Raw genomic sequence first — 19160 nt, 5'->3', positions numbered from 1 at the left:
TCTGTAGGACCGTTTCCCCTTTCGGGCAGGGCTTCTGGCTCAAAGAACGTGCCTGTGTCCAACTCGGCAGCTGCCGTTCATTCAAAATACTGTAAATTGCTGTTGAGTTTTCCTTAATTTTTGCCGAGCTGATGGTAGACAAATAGCTTGCCTTATTGCTTTAATTAGTGTTTCTCTGCTAGGGAGCTTAAGTGTATGTGTATTTTTATTGGCTATTTGAATTTTTTCTTCGGTGAATTGCTTCTCTGTAGTCTTTGTGCACTGCTTTGGGAGCTGGCCCGTGGTGTGGCCCCGAAGCAGAGTCCACAGGGAGGACTTTGTCGCAGCTGCGGGGCAGAGTGCCCACGCAGGAAGGGCAGCCGGGCAGCCTTTGCCTTGTGCTCTGAGGGGATAGCCCCAGCGTCCCAGCAGAGGGGGGAGCCCTCGCTTTCTGCCGGGCCGGAGCCCCTCCTTGTGCATCTTCGGACAGTATCCCCGGGTGGTCCGCTGGCCCCACTCCCACCAGGAGGGCAGACTTAAGGAGCTTGCCCTCATTCTCACTCATGGAGGGGTCCTCCAGATTTTTCCTCTCCCTTGATGAGAGGAGCCGCCCACCCGTCGGACCTGGAGCAGGCACTGTGACCGGGGCCCTGGTTGGGCCCTGGGGGGTCAGGGTGTTTGGGGGATGGTGGTGCAGTCACATCACTAGGAGGAGGCATGAGACAGAGGTTGCAGCCCGTGTGGTGTGGACCCAGTCGGGACTCATGCCTCCATCCCCCGCCCGCCAAGCACATCCTCATGAGGACCACCGTCTCTTTTCTTAGATCGTGGGCTTTGGGTGAAGCCGCCCCCACCCCTGACTCTAGGGAAGACACGTGACTCAGGCCTGGCCACTGAGAAGCATAAAAGCATCACCTCTCTCCATTTGGAGATGAACACAGGTGGGGCCAGGACCTGGGCAGGCCTGTGGGCTGCAGTGCAGAGGCCTCTGCAGGGACTTTGGAAAGAAGTATGAGCTCATTACACTGTATCTCGAGGAAGGGGGTGGTGGTCTGTGGCTGCTGGCAGCCATGTGGGCATCTGGAGAATGGAGCCAACAAGGAAAGAAAGAAAAGAGGCAAGAGACAGAGGAATATGGCTCTTCTGCCCCTTGATACAGCCATACCTGCAAGCAGTCCTGCCTCAGCCCCTTTCATGTGTAAGAGCCAGCATAGTCCATGCACTGCTGAAGTGTGCGTAAGATTTTCTGTTATTTCCAGCCAAGAGTCCTAATGGATGCATGTTCGCACACTTGAAAGGGTGAGACTGTAATGAACATGTTCCTTGTCACTTGGCAACAGTTTGTGGGTGAGTTCTGTGGGCATCAGCTTTGGGGAGGGCACTGGCTCCTTCTGCTCACACGTTCTGATTAGGGAGGATGGTTTGTCTTTTCCTTTGCTCATTTCTGCAGCCCCAGAAGAAACGACCCCTTGACAAGTTTGACTGGCCCAGCAGTCATCTTTTAAAAGGAACATCCTTTATTGTGCAAGGGGGGACCACAGCATGGGGCTGGGTGGGGTGCGTGGCCGCGGAGCCTGGCCGGGCAGGGAGCAGGGACAGGGCCGGATAGGGCCGCACACACAGGTGAGGGCGGGTGTTCTTGGTGGAATCCCTGGAGGGTTTGCGGAGGGGAGAGGGGTTGCTGAGCAGAGAGCCCCGAACCCGCAGGTCTGAGTCCCCATGCAGGCGAGACCCCTCTTGGCCCTGCACACAGGGGCGGGGATCGGGGAAGGGACAGCACAGGGGGTAGGGGGCAGGCCTGGGCTCTGAAAGGCAGCTCAGGGGCTGTGGTGGGGGCTCCATCCATCTCCCAGGCCCCCCCCTGTAGCTCAGGCCGTGGACAAGCCTACGGGCCCAGCTCTAGGGCGGCACCACTCACCTGTGCGGGGCCAATGGCCCTAGTCTCTGAAACTCTGGCAGTGATCTGAGGGGGCATAGTGATCTGGAGTGAGCCCCCCCCGCTGGGTGGCCGCTGACCCGAGGGGACCCGAGGGGACCTGAGGGCGTGGGAGAGCAGTGGGCCTCACCGTCAGTGTCCAGAGCCACAATCTGATCCTTGTGCAGGCCGAGGGCTTCACAGACGGACTCGAATGCCTGCAGGAAGTCCTTCTGTGTGCTGGGGTCCCGGACTGTGGGGGACATGGGAGGTGGGGCCTGCCTGGTGCCGTGGGGGGGTGGGGGGCAGGGTCCTGGGGGCATCGGATGCTGTGGGGGTGTCAGGGTGCCATGCTCTCTGGGACCGAGAGGGGAGTCTGTGTCTTGGTGGGAAATCGGGGCTGGTGTAGGGAGAAGAGAGAGACCCCTCTTTCCCTTGGGATGACCTAGGAGGTGGTGACTGTCCCTTCTTCCCCTTGCCCAAAGCAGCATGGAGGTTGAGCCCTGGTCCCGGGATGGTCCTGGTGAGAGGGCCGTGTGAGCGAGTGTGTGCAGATGTGAGCGGGGCCTGGGGCCGCAGTGGGTGAGGCTGAGCAGGAGCGTGGCTGTGGCCGGAGCCTTCAGCCAGGGTCTGGTCCCTGACCTCCCCAGACCTGTTTAGCCCTCTGCTGCTGGGGGGGCAACAGGCCCCTCTCCCCACGTGCTGGCTAGACCTGCGTCCTGCCTGTGAGGGTGGCTCTGGGGCCTCGTTTCCTGGAGGAGACCCTATGTACGCATCAGGTTGGCCACCAGGCTGGTCACATCATTGTACCGGTTGGTCATGTAGAGAATCAGGTAGGTCTTGGGCTGTACCTCCTCCAGGTGGAAATCATTGTGTCCCCAAACTGTGGAGGACACTGGGGAGATGCAGGCTGGGAGGTGGGTGGCCGCCCGGTGGGGTGACTGCAGGCCCACCTGGGGGGGGGACACCTGTCCACTTTCTGCGCACAGGGCCAGTGCACCGTATCCTGCCCAGCATCGTGGGGACCTGGGTGCAGGAGTGGGCTCTGTCCCCTGCGAGCCGGGCTGGGGGCCCGAGTCCCGATGCCTGCACACCCCTTAGGCGTGGAGCTGCCGGCTCCTTGCCACGGGGCTCTAAGCCCAAGAGCCAACCGCCGAGTGGGGCCATGCCCTCAGCAGACCTGTTGCCCGCACACACTTACTCTCCAGGCTGAATTTGTTGTTGGTGTCAGTCTTGAACGCTGTTGAGGGAGACTTTCTCACACCGGCCTTCCTGCCTGCAGACAGAAGCAGGTGGGTTTACTCTGTCTGCCTGCCCCTTTCCGCGTTTTAAATGAAAGTATAATTTGCCCACAGTGACAGTCACTGCCTTCCCTGTGGGCTTCTAGGAGTTTGGCACATGCATCCATTCGATCCCCTTGAAGGTGACCTTGGTCCTCCTTGCTCCTGGGCTGCACCTCCAGGCTCTGGCCTCCTTGGATGCCTGGATGCTGGCGTTAGCAGCAGCAGCTGGGGGAACGCACCAGTGATGGCAGCACCCCCCCCCCCCCCCTGCACACACACACCCGTCCTGACCTGCACAAGCCCCGGTCCCAGTGCTTGGGACCCCGTGCCTAGAGGGGGCAGCATGGTGGCCCGGGCCACACAGCGCAAGGGGTCTGGAATCAGACCTCTGATGCTTCCCCTGTGGAGCAGCGTCCCTGTGCCCTCCCTGGGGCTGGCCCAGTCCACCCAGCTCCTGCGCCGCGCCCGAAGCCCCTGGCGCCCTGCACCCACGGTATGAGGGTCTCCACATGCGGGTTGCCATCCTTCATGCTAATGGTGTTGATGAAGTGCCTGCCGGGCCTGATCAGAGCTGAGTTGTTGGAGGCCAGGGCGGCGGGGTGCCAGATTCCAGACAGCTGTGGGGCCGCAAGAAGACAGGGTGAGGCCTGGACCCTGCCCTCCTCAGGCGCCCCACCTCCGTGCCCGGCGCCCGCTCCCATGGCTCCCAGGAAGGCCCTGTGCTGCTGGTGCGGCCGGCGGATTCAAGGACAGTCCCCGTGTGCGGCACTGGCCCCTTCTCAGGCCAGGGGAGCAGCCAGCGTGTCCAGGCTTCTGGCCTCATGGACCCTGTGCCCTGCACTTGCCCCCTCAGCCCCAGGGGATGCTTTACTCCCTTCTGGACTGAGCTCGGGGCGCCTTCCAAGACCATGGCAAGCGCTCCAGCCCCCAACGCTGCCTTTGGACTCCCGCACGGGCCCCCCCACCATGGACTTGCCCTGCGGCTCATTTACAAGTCACCAAGAGTGGTGTCTAGGCTCCGGTCCTGGGCTTAGAGGCCCTCCCGTCTAGGCTCCTGACCCTCGGGCTGGGTCTCTCTGTGGTCTGCCAAGGGCGGTGGCACCCAGTGGTGTGGGACAGGGCTGACCCTGGAGCATAGGCCTCTCAGCCTGCTTCCTTGCACAGACTCAGATGGGGGGCATCTGGCTGCCTGGGGCCACGATTCTAACCGCAGTCCTGCTCCCTGGACAACCCCCAGAAGGCCTCTGCCTCAGCCAGGGGCAGGCCACCCACCATCCACGACGCTCGCTCAGGGTTTGACCCCCCCAGCCCCCGGCCTCCTGGGACCCCTGTGCTCACCTCCTGCAGCCTCTCCTGGGGCTCCTCCTAGCTGTCCTCCTGAGCCTGGAGGCCACAGACCAGTGCCAGGCCTACGGTCAGCAGTAGGAGCTGCATGTCCGTGGCACCGTCTATCTGGGTTTGGAGACAGCTGGGGACTTGCAGGCTCTGGTGACCAGGCCCCGTGGCCTGTCTATATAGCCACGTGGTTGGGGCCGAGGTCATGTAGCAAGAGCTCCTGCCCCGTCCCTGCAGGGCAAGTGGAGACTCTTAATGCTCATGTCTTAATGTTGATCTTAACGTTAGCCAGCTTTTGTGTATTCTCTTTTCCGTTGCTTTGGACCTCAAAAATGTCATGTTCCCATACAATTTCCAAAATCAACAATCAGCGCTGGGCTGGGCCAACTTCCTGGGCCGAAAGGTGCTGGAGTCACCTTGGCGTACCCTCCGTGCTGCCACATTGCCAGGGCGCAGCTGGCAAACAGGGGCTGTGAGCAGGGGCCCCCGGGGTTGAGCCGTGGGGTGCAGGCACCAGGGGCCCCCGGGGTTGAGCCGTGGGGTGCAGGCACCAGGGGCCCCCGAGGTTGAGCCGTGGGGTGCAGGCACCAGGGGCCCCCGGGGTTGAGCCGTGGGGTGCAGGCACCAAGGGAGCCCCTGTTTCGATGGGTCCTGCAGGTCCCTGGGAACCCGCAGCCTCCTGCAGGCCGAGGACAGTGACTGAAGTCTGTCAGGGCCTGAATTGTGATCCCCCCCAGATATGTATATGGAGGTCCCAACCCCCAGGACCTCAGAATGTGACCTTATTTGAAACTAGCATCATTACAGATGTCATGAGTTCAGATGACATCATGCTTGGAGTGGGGCCCTGACCCAGGATGACTGGTGTCCTCGTGAACCGGGGGTAATGGGGCACGAGATTCGCACAAGGAGAAGCCGAGCGAAGACTGGGGATTTGCTGCCCCCAGGAGCGGAGAGAGGCCCGGGACAGATCCTTCAGTGGGAATAGCCAGGCCCACATCTCAGGCCCAGGCTTCTGGCCTCCCAACTGGGAGAGAGGAAATCTCTTGTTTAAACTCCCGTGTGTAGCACTTTGTTCCTGCCCCCCCCCCCCCCCCCCCAGCACCTGTACTGCCCCCTGCTCCCAGAGCCCACGGTCCTGTAGCTGCCGTCCCATGCCTTCTGCCCAGACCTGAGGACTGGGGGGGACTGTGCAGCGTTTTTCCCTAGGGAGCCCCCTACCCAGCCTTCCTGACTGGGTTGCAGAGAGTCACAGGGCCTGGGTTCTGCTCCAGCACTCAGGACAGCCCCGCCCCTGCCCCCAGAGCTGGGCTGAGAAGGTCCCATGAAGCAGGCCTGCCTCTCCCAGGGTCAGGATCCCATGGTGACCACTGACCCCCAGGTTTGGCTCATCCCCCCACGGCTGTCACCGCTGATCTCCCAACATTGCCATGAGCTGCGTGTTCATCCCTACTGATGGCAGCTGGGAGGTGATAGAGTCAGGAGTGCAGACCGTCTGGGGGGCTGCTGGGGGTCAAACAATGTCCCCCCAAAAGATACGTGGAAGTCCTAACCCCCGGGATCTCAGAATGTGACCTTATTTGGGAATGTGGCCTTTGCAGATGTAATGAAGATGAGGTCATGCTGGGGTAGGGTGGACTGTAAATGCAATGCGCCAGGTGTCTGTACAGGAAGAGGGACCCGGGACACAGGCGCGTGGGGGGGAGGGAGGCGTCGACCAGCCCAGGATCGCCGGCATCTGCAGAGGCTGGGAGACGCCTGGGGTGGGTCCTCCAAAAGAGCCGCCCGAAGGAACCATCACCACTGGTCTTGATGGGGGACTTCTGGCCTCCACAACCGCGAGAGAACGGGCTTCTCAGCCGCCCAGTCCGTGGGAGCTTGTTACAGCCGGCCCGGCTCTGCACATGTCCCCAGCGCCGCCCGCGGAGCTGAGGGCTCCAGAAGGTGCTCTCTCGGTCCCCCCACGGGCGCCACGCCGTGCACAGAAGGGGAACCCAGCCTGAGCTCACGCGCCTCCTCAGTGGCAAGATCTTCCGCTCTTGGTGCACATCCGCGGTGAAAACCTTGCAGGCAGACATCAGAAGGAATTATTGGCTTTCTTAATCTTCACAGATTCCAGAAACTATAGGTGCTCATTCCTTTGTTTTGGCCAGATTTGCGGAGCGCCTGTGTTTGCCCGCAGGAAACCCCGCCAACCGGAGGCCTGCACCTGCCGCCTGGGGTCGGACACATCAGGATGCGATGGGGGGGCGTTACAAATGCTGCATTCTATGGAGGGGACTATACAAGGAAGACACAAAGTTGGGGAGCCTTTCTGGGTCTGTGTTGAAAGGCAAAGTCCACCTGAGAACGTGACCTGTGAGCAGAGGGGGGGAGCAAAGCGGGGGAGGGTTGAGGGCAGGGGGAGGGCAGGGCGGGCGCAGTGAGCCCTGGGGCCGGGACAGGGCAGCAGGAGCGAGGTCCGAGGGCTCCCCTGGGGCCCCGCAGTGAGGCAGGAGCAGAGTGCGGACACGACCCAGTGAGCTCTCACTTTACCTTCATGCTCGAAGGACCAGATTAGAGTCCTGGTTTATGTTTGTTTTTTCTCCCAGCCTTTGTTGGTGCTGGTCCGTGTTCTGTGTCCCGCATTGTTTCTGATGAGACGTCACTGCTCCCCGATTGTTTTGGGTCCCCAACGAGTCACGCGAGACAGGTGTTTGTTAGCAGGTGTACCTGGGGGCACTTTCTCTGTGCTGCTTCCGCCGAGGGTTCTGGGGTTCTAGAATCGACCAATTCCCATCTTTTGCCAAATTTGGGATTTGTTTTTACATCCATTATTTCTTTAAATGTGTCCCCCACGTCCTTCCCTTCTCTGCCTTGGAACTCCAGTGAAATAGCAGGCCTTCAGTATCGTCACACAGATTGGCTGATGTGCTGCTCATGCCGCGCCCCGCCCCCCAATCTTTCTCCTCTGGTTTTTAGACTGGACAGTTTCTACAGCTCTGTCTTCAAGTTCACCGACTTCTTATGTCTCCACGCTACCGTCCAGGGAGTTTCTAATCTGATGTGTGTACAGTGAGTTCTGGGATTTCTGTTTGTTTCCTCTTAGAGCTGTTACTTCTCTCTGAGCTGTCCCTTGTTTTCATTCCTTAGGAGCGTATTTTTCCTTTATGTCCTTGAACACGAATCTTTGCCACAGTTGCTTAAATGTCTGGTCTGGTTGCTCCGGCACCTGCTTTCTGAGCATGGGCTTGCCCTTTGTGTATTTGCTGCTTTGGGATTGTACCCGGGACGCCATGAATGGTGTGATTTAGATTCTGGATCCTATCTTGTTCCTCTCGAGAGTTTTCAGCCGTCAGTGTCCTTGGCTGGATTCAGACTTTGAGCAGTGTGTTTGCTGCGACAGAAATGTCCCTTCCTTCCTCCCAGGCCTGCTGGCTGCACGGTCTGTCCCGGGCATGCAGAGAGGCGCCCGGGGCTCAAGTGCGGGTTCAGAGCTCACCCTCCTTCCCGGGACACCCCTGTCCGTGCTTGTGGCTCGGGCTGCCTCCAACTTTGTTCCCAGGTTCTTCAAGCCAGAAGATTGGGAGTTTGTGTCTGCGTGTTGGCCACCCAGCCTCAGCTGAGTGGGGCCTGTGCTCACACAGAAAGCTGTTAAAAAAAAAAAAGAAAAGAAAAGAAAAGAAGGAAAAGAGCTATATGGCACCTCATCCAGTACTCTCTCTCCTTCCAACATGGTCCCTGTCCCGTGCCTTTAGATGGTTGTTGGTGTCTTACCCAGACTAGTTATTACCTCTGTGTGTGGTGGGGCTGGTCCCATTGCCGCCGCCCCACGTTACGGGAAGCAGGACACAGACTCCCGTCTTAACAGGGACGCTGTAGCCAGTGGGCGGAGAGGACACACGGAGTGACCAGCCGGGGGGCCCTGTGAGAATCCAGGCATGAGGAGGGGCTGGCCGGCACGGGGGAGCCTCGGAGCAGGTGGTGAGAGGTGGGGTTCTGTTTTGAGGAGTCAGAGACCTGCGGGGGGATTGGCAGAGGGGTATGGGAGCAGGAGGCCAGAGGATGATGCTGACCTACTGTCCTGAGCAACTGGATGGTTGGGGTTTGGGGGAACCTGGGAGTTCCGTTCCAGATGCCTCGAGCAGAAGGGACCTTGTCGGCATCAGCACACGTTTGGGGCTGGCAAGTGCTCGGCACTGCTGGGTCCATCAGCCTGGCCCCGGGTCCCAGCATCACGTCCCATGAGAGATGAACCTCCAGTGTGGCCACTTCCCAGCAGGGAGGCCCGGGCAAGCCCTGCATGGGGCTCTGACTTTCCGAGCACCGCGTCCATCTCATGGGGCTTCTGGAGAAAGAATGGAATGGACTAATGTCCAGGACAGCGCAGGGGAGAGCCAGGCCCCTGTCCCTCCCCACAGCTCGGGCAGCCCCTGACCCTCAGCCTCCTGGGACGTGGGGCTGTGGTGGCCGGAATCTACTGCCGGCCCGCAAACACCCGAGCCTGCCCCCCTTCCTCCTCCTGCCAGGAGGTGGATGCCCCCAGGTTCAGTCCGTCTGAGGACAGTCATGAGGGACAGCCTCATGTCAGGCCGAGGGGTCTGACCAGTGCAGCCGGTAGCTGGTCTTCTGAGAGCCCCTCTTCCCCCAGCGTTCCTGGCAACGTCCCAGCACCTGCCGGGGACAGCCACCCATGGTGGCCTCAGTGACGCTGCTCAGAAGGAGCCTGTAGCCATGGCGACTTTGAAGGATGCTCAGGTGTCATAGGGCCTGGCTGCCAGGGGCAGAAGCCCCCTGAGAGGAGCAGGGACCAGCTTGTCTGAAGACGGAAGGGAGCGAGGTGAAGTGGCGGCGCTGTCTGAGTCCCCAGGCCCGTGTGGCCTGTCGTGTGGCCGCTCATGGGACCCCGAGCTCCGTTTCCTGCACCCAGGCTGGAGGGAAGGGCGCCGAGGGCAGCTCCAGGCTCGTGTGTGTGTCCTGGGCTGGAGTCTGCTGGGGGGAGGGGGTGTGACAGGGTGGCTGCGGGAGTGCCCAGCCGGCCCATCCCTTGCCGGGCCCCTCGCCATGGTCTTCCCTGCCCAAGGCCATGCAGGACCCCAGTTAAACCGCCACTTCTGACTGACCACAAACCGTATTTCAGCGTGGGCGTGGCCGGCCGCTGGGGCATCCTGCGGTGTGCTGACGGGCGGTCCTGTCCCAGGGGCCTGAGCTCGGCCCTCCTTCCTCTCCTGCATCCCCACGTGCCGTCGGTGGTCCCGACTTGAGGGACCCTCCCACATGCTGTCCCGTGTGCATCGTTTGTCTTTCTCTTCTGGGCCCAGCTCTGGCTGCACCCGTCAGCCGGGCCTCAGCCTGGAAACCTCGAGGTGGCCCTCCAAGCTGGGGGTGCGGGGCCGTGATGCCATGTGTGAGACCACCCACCCGCATTCACCAAACCTCTTGCATTAGCTTCCGGGGCCTGTGATGGGCTTGGGGCTGGGGAAATGGAGGGTAAGGAGGCCATATTCGTGCCTCTGGGGACTTAGGTCTGTGGGTGAGGTAGAGGGGCTGGGGCTGATGCATCTGCCCACCCTTTTCCCTGTGTCATGACCTTGACCCCTGGCCCCGCCATGCAGGGTCACTACCCCAGGACTCTTCCCACTAGCCTGGAGTCCCCTGACACCAGCTCCCTGCATGCCACATTCATTCTGGAATGCTGAGCTCCACGCACCTTACAAAACTGAATTCAGTGGTTGCAGGTCGGGCTCAGGGAGCTAGTGATGCAGAGGCCACGGGTGGGCCTGGGCCTCAGGGGCCGAGGGTCCTGCAAGCTGGTCTGACAGGGATCCTGACAACGTGGCCTTCCCTGCCTCCCAGAGGCTACCTCTCTCCGCAGGCCTGGCCAAGGTTGCCCTTCGGCCCACTGTCCAAACCTGGCCCTGTTAGGTGCTTCTGGCACCGACAGCACGCTGGGTTTGAAATGTCAGTCTTTAAGAACAACATGGAGGGGGCCAGCTCCTGGTAGGCAGCCTCAACTCTGCCTATCCCGGATTTGGAGCATCAGCCCCCGGCTGTCCCCTGGCCTTGGGGGAGGGTGGACCCGGGGATTCGCTCCTGGCTCAGAGCAGAGACTCCGCAATCGATTGTTCAGTTGGGGCATTTGTGTGCCCGCCTCCTGGCAGTGCTGAGAGTGTGCCGTGATGGCCCGGCAGACACGGCCTGCAGAGCTCCTGGGCCGCCCCCCTGCATCCCGACGGCCGCAAGAACCACCAGCCGTTCGAGTCGCTGGTGTGATCCTGGTCACGATGACCTTATGGTGCAGGGGTCCTCACCCACAGTTTGCAGCTGTGGAAACTGAGGCCAAGGGCCGTGCCCACGGCCACACGGCTGGGAGGCGGCGGAGTCTGGTCCAGGGTCCCGCACCTGCGGGATGCCAGGCTGCCTGCCCTAAGTGCCAGGAGGGAAGGGAGGGTGGAGGCAGCACCGAGCACACAAGCTTCATGGACAAGGGGAGGCACAAGAGGCGGCTCACAGCCCAGGAGGGACCTGCCGCCCAGGGGAGCAAAGTCGGATCTGTGTGCAAAAGAGAGACTTAAGAATCAGCAGGGAGAAAACCCACAGACTGAGAAAGGGGCAAGGAATCTGAATGGGGAGCCCCCAGAGGAGGAAGAGAACCCACAGACGCACCTTCCACCTGCTGGGCGTCAGGGCGAGTGCAGACAACGAGCTGTGGTTTCTCACCTGAGGGACTGGGCCTGAGCGACCCGGGGGTTGGGGGCACCCCAAACCATCGCCACCAGGGAGACAGATGCATCCAATGTGGCGTATTTTTTTTAGAGATTTATTTATTTATTAGAGAGACTTATTTATTTATTAGAGAGAGTATCTTAGAGATTTATTTATTTATTAGAGGGGGAGGGGCAGAGGGAGACAAGCAGACCCCATGCTGAGCGTGTGGGGCTCAATCTCACGACCCTGAGATCACGACCTGAGCCCAAATCAGGAGTCAGTCGCTCAACCGAGGAGCCCCCCAGGCATTCCCAGTGTGGCGAATTGGAGCTGAAACAAGGAAAGCCGCAGAGCGACACGGAGTGAACCAGAGCCGCGTGCACCAGCACGGACGTTCCCACAGCAGGTGCGGGGCACAGAGCACTGGCCGTGCGCGGGCCATCAGCGGAGGAGTGGCGGGCCGCACAGCAGCGCTCGCTGCCCATGGGTCCGCGCACCAGGAGCACAGACGCCTCCCTGAGGCTTGGGAACGCAGCAGGGGGATCCAGTTGTAAATGTAACGCAACGGGAGGTGGAGACCAGTGTCTGCATGAGCCCCTGGGGGCCGCTGGGGGTCGGTGACATGGTGTTCTGCCCACTGGAGAGGACTCCTGATCTAATACCGAGGGTAATAGGAAGAAAAAGCGGCCCAGAGCTCTCCACGATTCAGGGTTGAGCGCCGCCGGAGAACCAGAATCACGGAACTGCCTGGGATGTGCACGGGGGCCTCGGAGAGCCTTGGGGTGACTAGGCTACCACGTTCACCCCCAGATGAGGGATCCAGTCCGCTGTGGCCTAACCCTCCCGCTTCTGTGCTGTGTCCCCCAGGACACCTGTCCTGTTCCCACTTTTGGATTTTGTCCTGGCAGGCGCTGCTGGCTGGGCTGGGAATACGGGGGGTGGGGCCAGACTCTAGTCACCTCCTCTGAGCTTTCTCTCGGCGAGGCCTCAACCTTGGCCTTTGAAGACATGGACAAGAACAGAGAAGCCCGCATTCCTGGGATGACCCTAGCCCCACCAAGCGCCAGCCAGCACCCGAGGCGGGCCCCGTCTGCCAGCAACCCAAGATGGCCTGGTCACACGCACCGCGACCTCCCACCTTCGGTACATCTCCAACTCCCTGACTCTGCCGGAGCCCCGTTGTCCCTCTCCCTGGTCTCACTCCCACCTCGAAGGCCCAGTCGCCTCTGGACGGGGAGTTCAGCCACGGTGCGCCCCCTTGGCTACTGCCTGGGAAATCTGTCCTCGCTGCTTCAGCCAGAGCCTGGCTCTGGTCCACGGTCTCCCCGGGTAGAGGGGCAGAGCAGGGGGCTGGTGGTGTTAGGAGTCAACTGGGTGCTGAGGGAGTCAGGGTCAGGGTCCCCAACAAGAAAACAGGAAGCTGGGACAGCTTAGACCAGACCACAAGAGCATCCTGTCTAGCAGCCTCTGTGGGAGTGACTTCTGCAAAACATCCCGAAACAAAACAATGAACCATCAAACAATGTTCAGTGTCACAGGTTGAGGCAGTTGAACAATAACCTGCTAGTAGCCAGGGCCGCGATCAAAGCCCTGATGGGCATACCTTAGCGGCCAGTCCCCGGGGGGCCACTCTCAGACTGCTTAGGATGGTTCCTGGAAAGAGCTTCTGAAGACCCCCGAGTGTGAGAACGGCGACCCTCTCGGGTCTCCTCCCCTTCCAGGAGCTTTCAGCGCTCAATAAACCTCGCCCTGCTGCCCGCCACCCTTCGTCTGGTCTACCTCTTCCTGCCTCAAAGCGGCACGACCCAGAACTGCGGACGCTGAGGGAACGAGACCCTATAACAGTGGGAGAGATTCGAGTGCGGGTGACCTTGGGAAGGGCAGGGCTCCTGTCCTGGACCCTCCCAGGCCACTCTCTGTAGACAGGGGACCCCCACAACCCCTGTCTACACTGTGAGCCCCGGTGTCCTGGGTGAGGTGGCAGAGACCTCTCCCAAGGAACGAGGCAGCGGGCCGGGTGCGTGCTGCCCTAGCCCGGGTCCCCCTGGCCCGGCGTTGGCTCCGGCATCTGTTCCTGTCCCTGCCCGCCATGCTCAGCCGTGCCCCGTTCTTTCCGGACTGCCAAGCATCGTGCCCATAGCTCTCTGGCGGAGGATGTGATTCCGGGCTCAGGTCTTGGGGATAATTGAAAAATTCCCGGTTCCAGAGGGCTTTACCAAGCACACGAGGCAGGCACAGGGCAGATGCGTGCGCACAAGGCGAGGGTCACAGACCAGTATTCCCGCTGCGGTGGCAGCTCGGGGAAGCCTGGCCTGAGCTGCAGGTCCGCACAGGGTCTGGACGTGCACTCGAGCCATCCTGGCCCTACAGGCAGGGGAGGGTCTGCCTGCATGGTGCAGGGATGGTGTCAGGCCTGGGGTGACCCTGGTTGATGCAGGACGGGGACCTTTGTTCGGGTGAGCTGTCCCTGCCCAGCCCTCCCCCGTCCCCCAGACGAGCACCCAGTGCCACCCGCCTGATTCAGTTAACAGGACTGGCCGCTTCTTTGCCCAGCATGTGGGGTTAGGGACCTTGCCCACCTCTTGCCTTGGTGTCACTTTTTCCGAAACCTACTTTTTCCCGGACATACGTGTCTTGACCTGTGAAATCTGAGGCCAGGCTCTGCCTCCTTGGCCCTCTTCCTCCCAGCCAGCACCTGCTGGAGAGTGTCCCACATTCAGACATAGCAGCGGAGGGGTGAGTCAACGGCAGGCATTGGTGTGCTGGCCTCCGCTTCCAGGTTCCTGCTTCGGGGCACCATGGAGTCCCCCCAGGAAGGGGCTTGGTGTCTGGGAAGGCAAGGACAGAGTGTTGGATGGGCAGCCAGCCTGGCTTGGCGTCTCCTCTGCGCTCAGGCTCACCCAAGCGGGGAGCCGGTCCCTCTGCCAGGGGCCCCATCCCTTCCTGGCCTCTGGGGAAGTAGGAACTGAAGCAGCGGGTCTGCGTTATGCATGTCAGTGATCTGGGTAAAACCCACACGGGGACCGTCTTCTTCTCTTGTCTAAGGCCAAGAGGGAAGGACACGGTCTTCCGGAAAGCCAGTGAAGGGTGGGGGGCAATGACAGATGAAAGAAGACAGCTACATGCCCGGGAGCCTCTGTCCACCCTGTGCCCCTGGGGGCGGGGAGGGGGCAGCAGCTTTTCCTGTCCCCCCCACCGCCAGGGCCATGCAGGCGGATCCCTCTGTTCTTAGAGAGCGGACTCCGGAGCTGGCCCTGACCTGGGGCTTCCCACGCTCACACTGGGCCGCGGTCGGGTCCAGCGGGGATTCATGCCACCGTGGGCGGGGGGGGGGCATGTCCTGGGGCATTGGCGCCCTGCCCCGGGTCCCTGGCCTCTCTCCCCCGGGCCGAGGGCACGACAGCCGGTCCCCTAGAGATGTGACAGGGGCCCCGTAGCAGGGGGGGCAGGGCTTGTCAGGGGTTAACTGATGCCCCTTCTGCTGGAAGTAAGAGCATTTCGGACCACAGCAAACACTGAGAAGCACTTTCCCGCTAGGATCACACTGGCGTTTGAGGGGCGACAGGGTGACTTTTCTATTTACTCTCCTGCAACAAGCTTGCTTAATTTTGATCAGGCCAGACTCACCGCTTAGGTCCTAATCACTCACCCTCGCAAGGGTGGACCTCGGCTGCCCCAACACCAGCAGTGATGATGGTCTCTTGGCGGTTCCCTGGCGCCCCACTGAGCCCTGCCCCCTGCTTCCCTGACCCCGAGCCCTGCCCCCTGCTTCCCTGACCCCGAGCCCTGCCCCCTGCTTCCCTGACCCTGAGCCCTGCCCCCTGCTTCCCTGACATTGCTTCTGCTGCCTCGTCCACCTGGGGGTCTCTGTGGTTGGGTGGGCTGCAGGAGCATGCTGAGCGCCAGAGCCTGGCTCAGACAGCGGGGGGCCTGGGGTCTCTGCTGTCTGCTAAATCCTGACCATCCCTCCTGCGAAGCCCCCGTTCTGATCCCCAAACGCCGACCTGCCGTACCCGCGGGCCCCGCCGAGGGGGCAGCTTCCCACATGTCCCTTGCCACGGCCCAGCAGGCTGGACTGAGGTTCCGGACCAGGAGCTGGAGGCCGGGCGGGCCGCCGGGGTGCGGGGTGCGGCCCAGCTCCCTGCCCGTCCTGACCAACACGCTCTGTCTGGCGTCTGGCGCCTTTGGAAGGGGCACGAAGCTCTCCCTCTCTGGCCCAGAGCACCCTGAGCCCCGGTCCTACAGCAGCCTGACTCAGCTGTTACGAGCAGACCCCGTTCCCCCTGGCACCCCGGGAGTAGGGACTGTGGGGTGCACGCCTTGAGATCCGCGGCTGGCTTTCAGTCCTCTGCTGCTGACCCCAGCCAGGGCCGTCCAGCCCATGTGTCCGTCCTGGAGATCTCTGGGACGGCGGGGGGGCGCTGTGGGGAGGTCTCCGGCCGTGCTCCCCTGTGGAGAGAGGGCAGGGTCAGCTGCTCCTCAGACTGGGGGTGCCGAGGGGGCCAGGAGAGCCCCCTCCTCGCCCTGCCCGGCTGCCCACCCCGGAGCTGCCCAGCAGCCGGCGAAACATTTACCGAGCACACCTGGGGGGTTGGTCCCTGTTCTCAGGGGCCGTGGGGGAGGCGGAGGCAAGCCCAGGCGGGAATCGAGGGGGCAGTGATGCTGGCGGGGCCTGGGGCTGAGCCTGCGGAGGGGGAGGTGGCGAGGGGGCTGCTGCTAGCATTTTTGGGCTGCCTTGGAAAGAAAGACACACACTCTCTTTTTAACCTTTTATTTTGAGGTAACTGTAGACTCACACGCAGCTGTGAGAATGAGTCAAGAGACCCCTGGTGCCCTTCACCTGTCCTCCCGAAGCCACCGTCCGGCCCGCCGTCCCCCCGGACGCGGACCCTGGCGCCACCCCCAACCCCTGCCGCCTAGCTCGCCTGCGCTGCGGGGAGCGGGTGAGTGTGCATCTACAGGCACGCACTTTTCCTGGTGCGTGCAGGCTCCCACACCCTCCACCATAGTCCAGATTCGTGGGGACCCCCCTTCAGGCCGCACCCCCTCCCCACCCCTAAGCCCTGGAAATCACAGAGTGGTTCTCTGTTTCTGTGGTTTTCGAGACTGTTGGGCCAAAGCAATGGTAAAGTGTCACTTTTTGGGGTTGGCAGCTATCACTCGGCACCGCCGCCTTGAGACCATCAAGCTCCTTCCCGTGCACGCCGAGCCGCGTCCCGAGGCGCGGGGACCACTGTGTTCAGCCGTTCCTCCACGGGGCGCGTGGGGCCGTCTCCGGGCCGGGGGCCGTGAGCACGGCTGCTGTGGGCGTTTGCCTACAGGTGTTCGTGGGCTCGTTTCCATATTTCCGGGATGAATATCCAAGGGGCAAGCACTTCTCCCCCACGAATGGATGAACCGTGGACTAGTGGGAACTCTCCATGTACCCACAAACATGGGGCGCGGCAGGGGTCCTGTGTCCCAGCTGCTGAGGGGGATGGGGGTCACCGCCTTCCACCTCGCGCCCCTCCCGGAGGTGCCGTGGGGTCCTCGCCTCTCAGAGGAGGCCACTGTGGAGGGCCGGTCCCCGGGAAGCGTGGGTGGGGGGTGAGCGTCACTGGGACACGGCTGGCCCCTGAGGAAGGAGGACAGCTCAGAGAAGGAAACTGGGGGCCGAGTGGGGCCCCCCAAATATGTGCATGTTCCAGTCCTGGCCTCCAGAACCTGTGGGTGTGATCTTATTTGGAAAAAGGGTCTTTGCAGATGTGATTAAGGTGAGAATCTTGAGGGGCGCCTGGGTGGCTCAGTCGGTGACGCGTCTGCCTTCAGCTCGGGTCATGATCTCAGGGTCCTGGGATCGAGTTCCATGTCAGGCTCTCTGCCCAGTGGGGGGCCTGCTTCTCCCTCTGCCTCTACCTGATGCTCCCTGTGCTTGTCCTCTCTCTCGCTCTCAAATAAATAAATAAAATCTTTTTAAAAAAAAGGTGAGAATCTTGAAATGAGATCATCTTGGATTATCCAGTGGCCCCAAATATAGTGACAAGTTTCCTTATACGAGGAGGAAGAAGAGAGACCCAGACACAGAGCAGAAGCCGTGTGAACACAGGGGCAGAGACTGGAGGTGCGGCCACAGGCCCAGGGGTGTGTGGAGCCTGTAGACGCTGGGAGAGTCTCTGGTAGGAGTGCGGCCCCACCCCCTTGACCTCGGGCTCTGGGCTCCAGAGCTGGGAGGAGTGAATTCTGTGGTGATAAAGCTCGCAGTCCGTGGCCAGTAGTTACGGTGGCCCCAGGACATTGATATGTGTGCTCGGACGCTACCACCCCAGAAGGCACGGGGAGGGATGGGTTTGCAGAAGCGGCCCCACGCCTGCACCCAGCTTCCTCCCACAGCACCCTGTGCTGCCCCACCGGCCCCCCCAACCCCCCACGAAGCTCACGCACCAAAAGGCCTGGGCGGGTTCCTCTACTTCTTGTATTTGAAACAGGTATCTGGGAAGACAGAGCTTGGCTCTCAGATGGAGCCTCACCGGGGTCTCCATCCCCCAGCCCTGAGACCCTGGGGCTCCCTGGAACACCCCTGCCCCAGGCCCTCCCGGCCCAAGGCTGCTGGTGCAGAAGGTGGTGGGGCCTACTTTGGTTGCTCAGGCTGATGATGTTCTGTGGACCCAGTCCGTACTTTCTGCAGACTTTTTCAAATCTGTTCAGGAAGCTGGGACTCAGGTTCGGCACCCGTCCTGAGGACAGAACAGCAGGAGCTGGGGTCCCTCACTGCTTGCTCGGGTCGGTGTGCAGAGGAGGTCTCAGGGGGACTCGGGCAGTGCCAGGGCCGAACGGGGGTGCCCTGAGCAGAGACAGGGGCTGTGCCAGGTGGGGGTCCCCCACAGCCCACGACGTGACTTGACCGTGTATAGACAGGCAGGTGGGAGCCTCGTGTGTGGCCCAGAGGAGGGGGTCCCCCAGGGGCCTGGCCAGCCTCCCCCCCGGCAGATGGGAGGGGTCAGGAGGTGGTACCATAGAGTGCCAGCACGTTGGTGTCTGTCCCGTTTCTGATGTTCCGGAGATGGAAGGTGATGTACAGTTTATAATCAGTCTCCAACAGGAACACCTTATTGTCGCCTTCATCTGTGTGGAGACTCGGCTCAGAGCGGCCCCCCGGCCCCTGCCAGCCCCCGGCCCCCACGGGTTGTGCACTGGCTGTGCTGTGTGGTGGTGCGCTGGTGGCCCTTGGCGCGAGGGGGACGCCACCGGCAGAGGTCCCTGGGCATTGTTGGTAGAACAGTGCATGCTCAGGGGAGGGCGCACCTGCCTCCCTGGGGCCCCGGGCCAGGCCGGGCCTCTCACGGCACGGTCAAGCTGTCACAGGGCCCCGTAAGATGCCCTAAGTCAGAGCTCACCAGGAGACGGCCAAGGCCCTGAGGAAGGGGAGCGCGCTGCCGCCAGCCGGGGAGACACCCGTGCACTTACAACTGACCGCGTACTCGCCGTCCCTCTCTGTTCTCTCGCAGACCATGGCCACCTGCACGCACTCCCCGTGCACCCTGAAACCGGCGGGGGTGATGTCGGGCAGCCGACCCGCACCCCAAGCCCGACCCCAGGGTGCAGCCCTGCCCTCCCGCTCTACAGGGTGGGGGAGGGAGGGACACCCATCCTCCCCAGTCCTGGCTGAGACGGGCGGCACGCACATGAACAGGAAATGGAACCTCAGTCCGCCGTCTTTCAAGCTTTCAATATTCCGTATGAAGACCCTCAGGTCCCCATTTTCCTCGATCCGCTTCATGTCATCGGACGCCATGGACACTGAATACCAGACCCCCGAAACCTGTAGACAAGGCCCCAGTGGGCAGGGAGACTGGGTGGCAGCCCTGGCACTTCTTGGTGCCTCCTTCCTGGGGCCGGGCCCCTGGGTGTATGGCTCCCAACCAGGGTCCTTCCCTCCCTGCCCTCCCAGGGTCCTCCCTGCCTGCCCAGGGACCCCTCTGCCC

General features: G+C 61.8%; 2 protein-coding genes across 3 annotated transcripts in view; both read right to left on the bottom strand.

Annotated features, from left to right (window-relative positions):
• Positions 1-1916: 1916 nt before the first annotated feature.
• On the bottom strand, positions 1917-4611 carry LOC112814592 (minor allergen Can f 2). The gene is given in 7 exon segments (XM_073890094.1): positions 1917-1942; positions 2046-2147; positions 2667-2777; positions 3096-3138; positions 3140-3170; positions 3670-3794; positions 4516-4611. Coding segments are annotated over 7 exon segments (534 nt in total).
• A 12365-nt stretch (positions 4612-16976) lies between these two features.
• LCN9 (lipocalin 9) overlaps positions 16977-19160 on the bottom strand; it is a 2460-nt gene continuing 276 nt past the window's right edge. The window contains exons 2-7 of one of the 2 annotated variants that reach the window (XM_073890066.1): positions 18861-18997; positions 18643-18716; positions 18190-18300; positions 17811-17912; positions 17620-17667; positions 16977-17147 (exon numbers count right to left, since the gene is read on the bottom strand). In XM_073890066.1, the coding sequence (XP_073746167.1) occupies positions 17642-17667; positions 17811-17912; positions 18190-18300; positions 18643-18716; positions 18861-18997 (450 nt within the window). In that variant the 3' untranslated portion in view covers positions 16977-17147; positions 17620-17641. Of the gene's footprint in view, positions 17148-17619; positions 17668-17810; positions 17913-18189; positions 18301-18642; positions 18998-19160 lie in introns of both variants that reach the window. The other variant, XM_073890065.1, reaches the window with a different exon arrangement.

The sequence above is a fragment of the Callorhinus ursinus genome, unplaced genomic scaffold, assembly GCF_003265705.2.
Source record: "Callorhinus ursinus isolate GAN/ISIS: 27379988/994484 unplaced genomic scaffold, GSC_fseal_2.0 scaffold126, whole genome shotgun sequence".
NCBI classification, from domain to species: domain Eukaryota; kingdom Metazoa; phylum Chordata; class Mammalia; order Carnivora; family Otariidae; genus Callorhinus; species Callorhinus ursinus.
The sequence above is the reverse complement of the archived record's forward strand: the minus strand, read 5'-3'. Positions and strand labels throughout refer to the sequence as shown.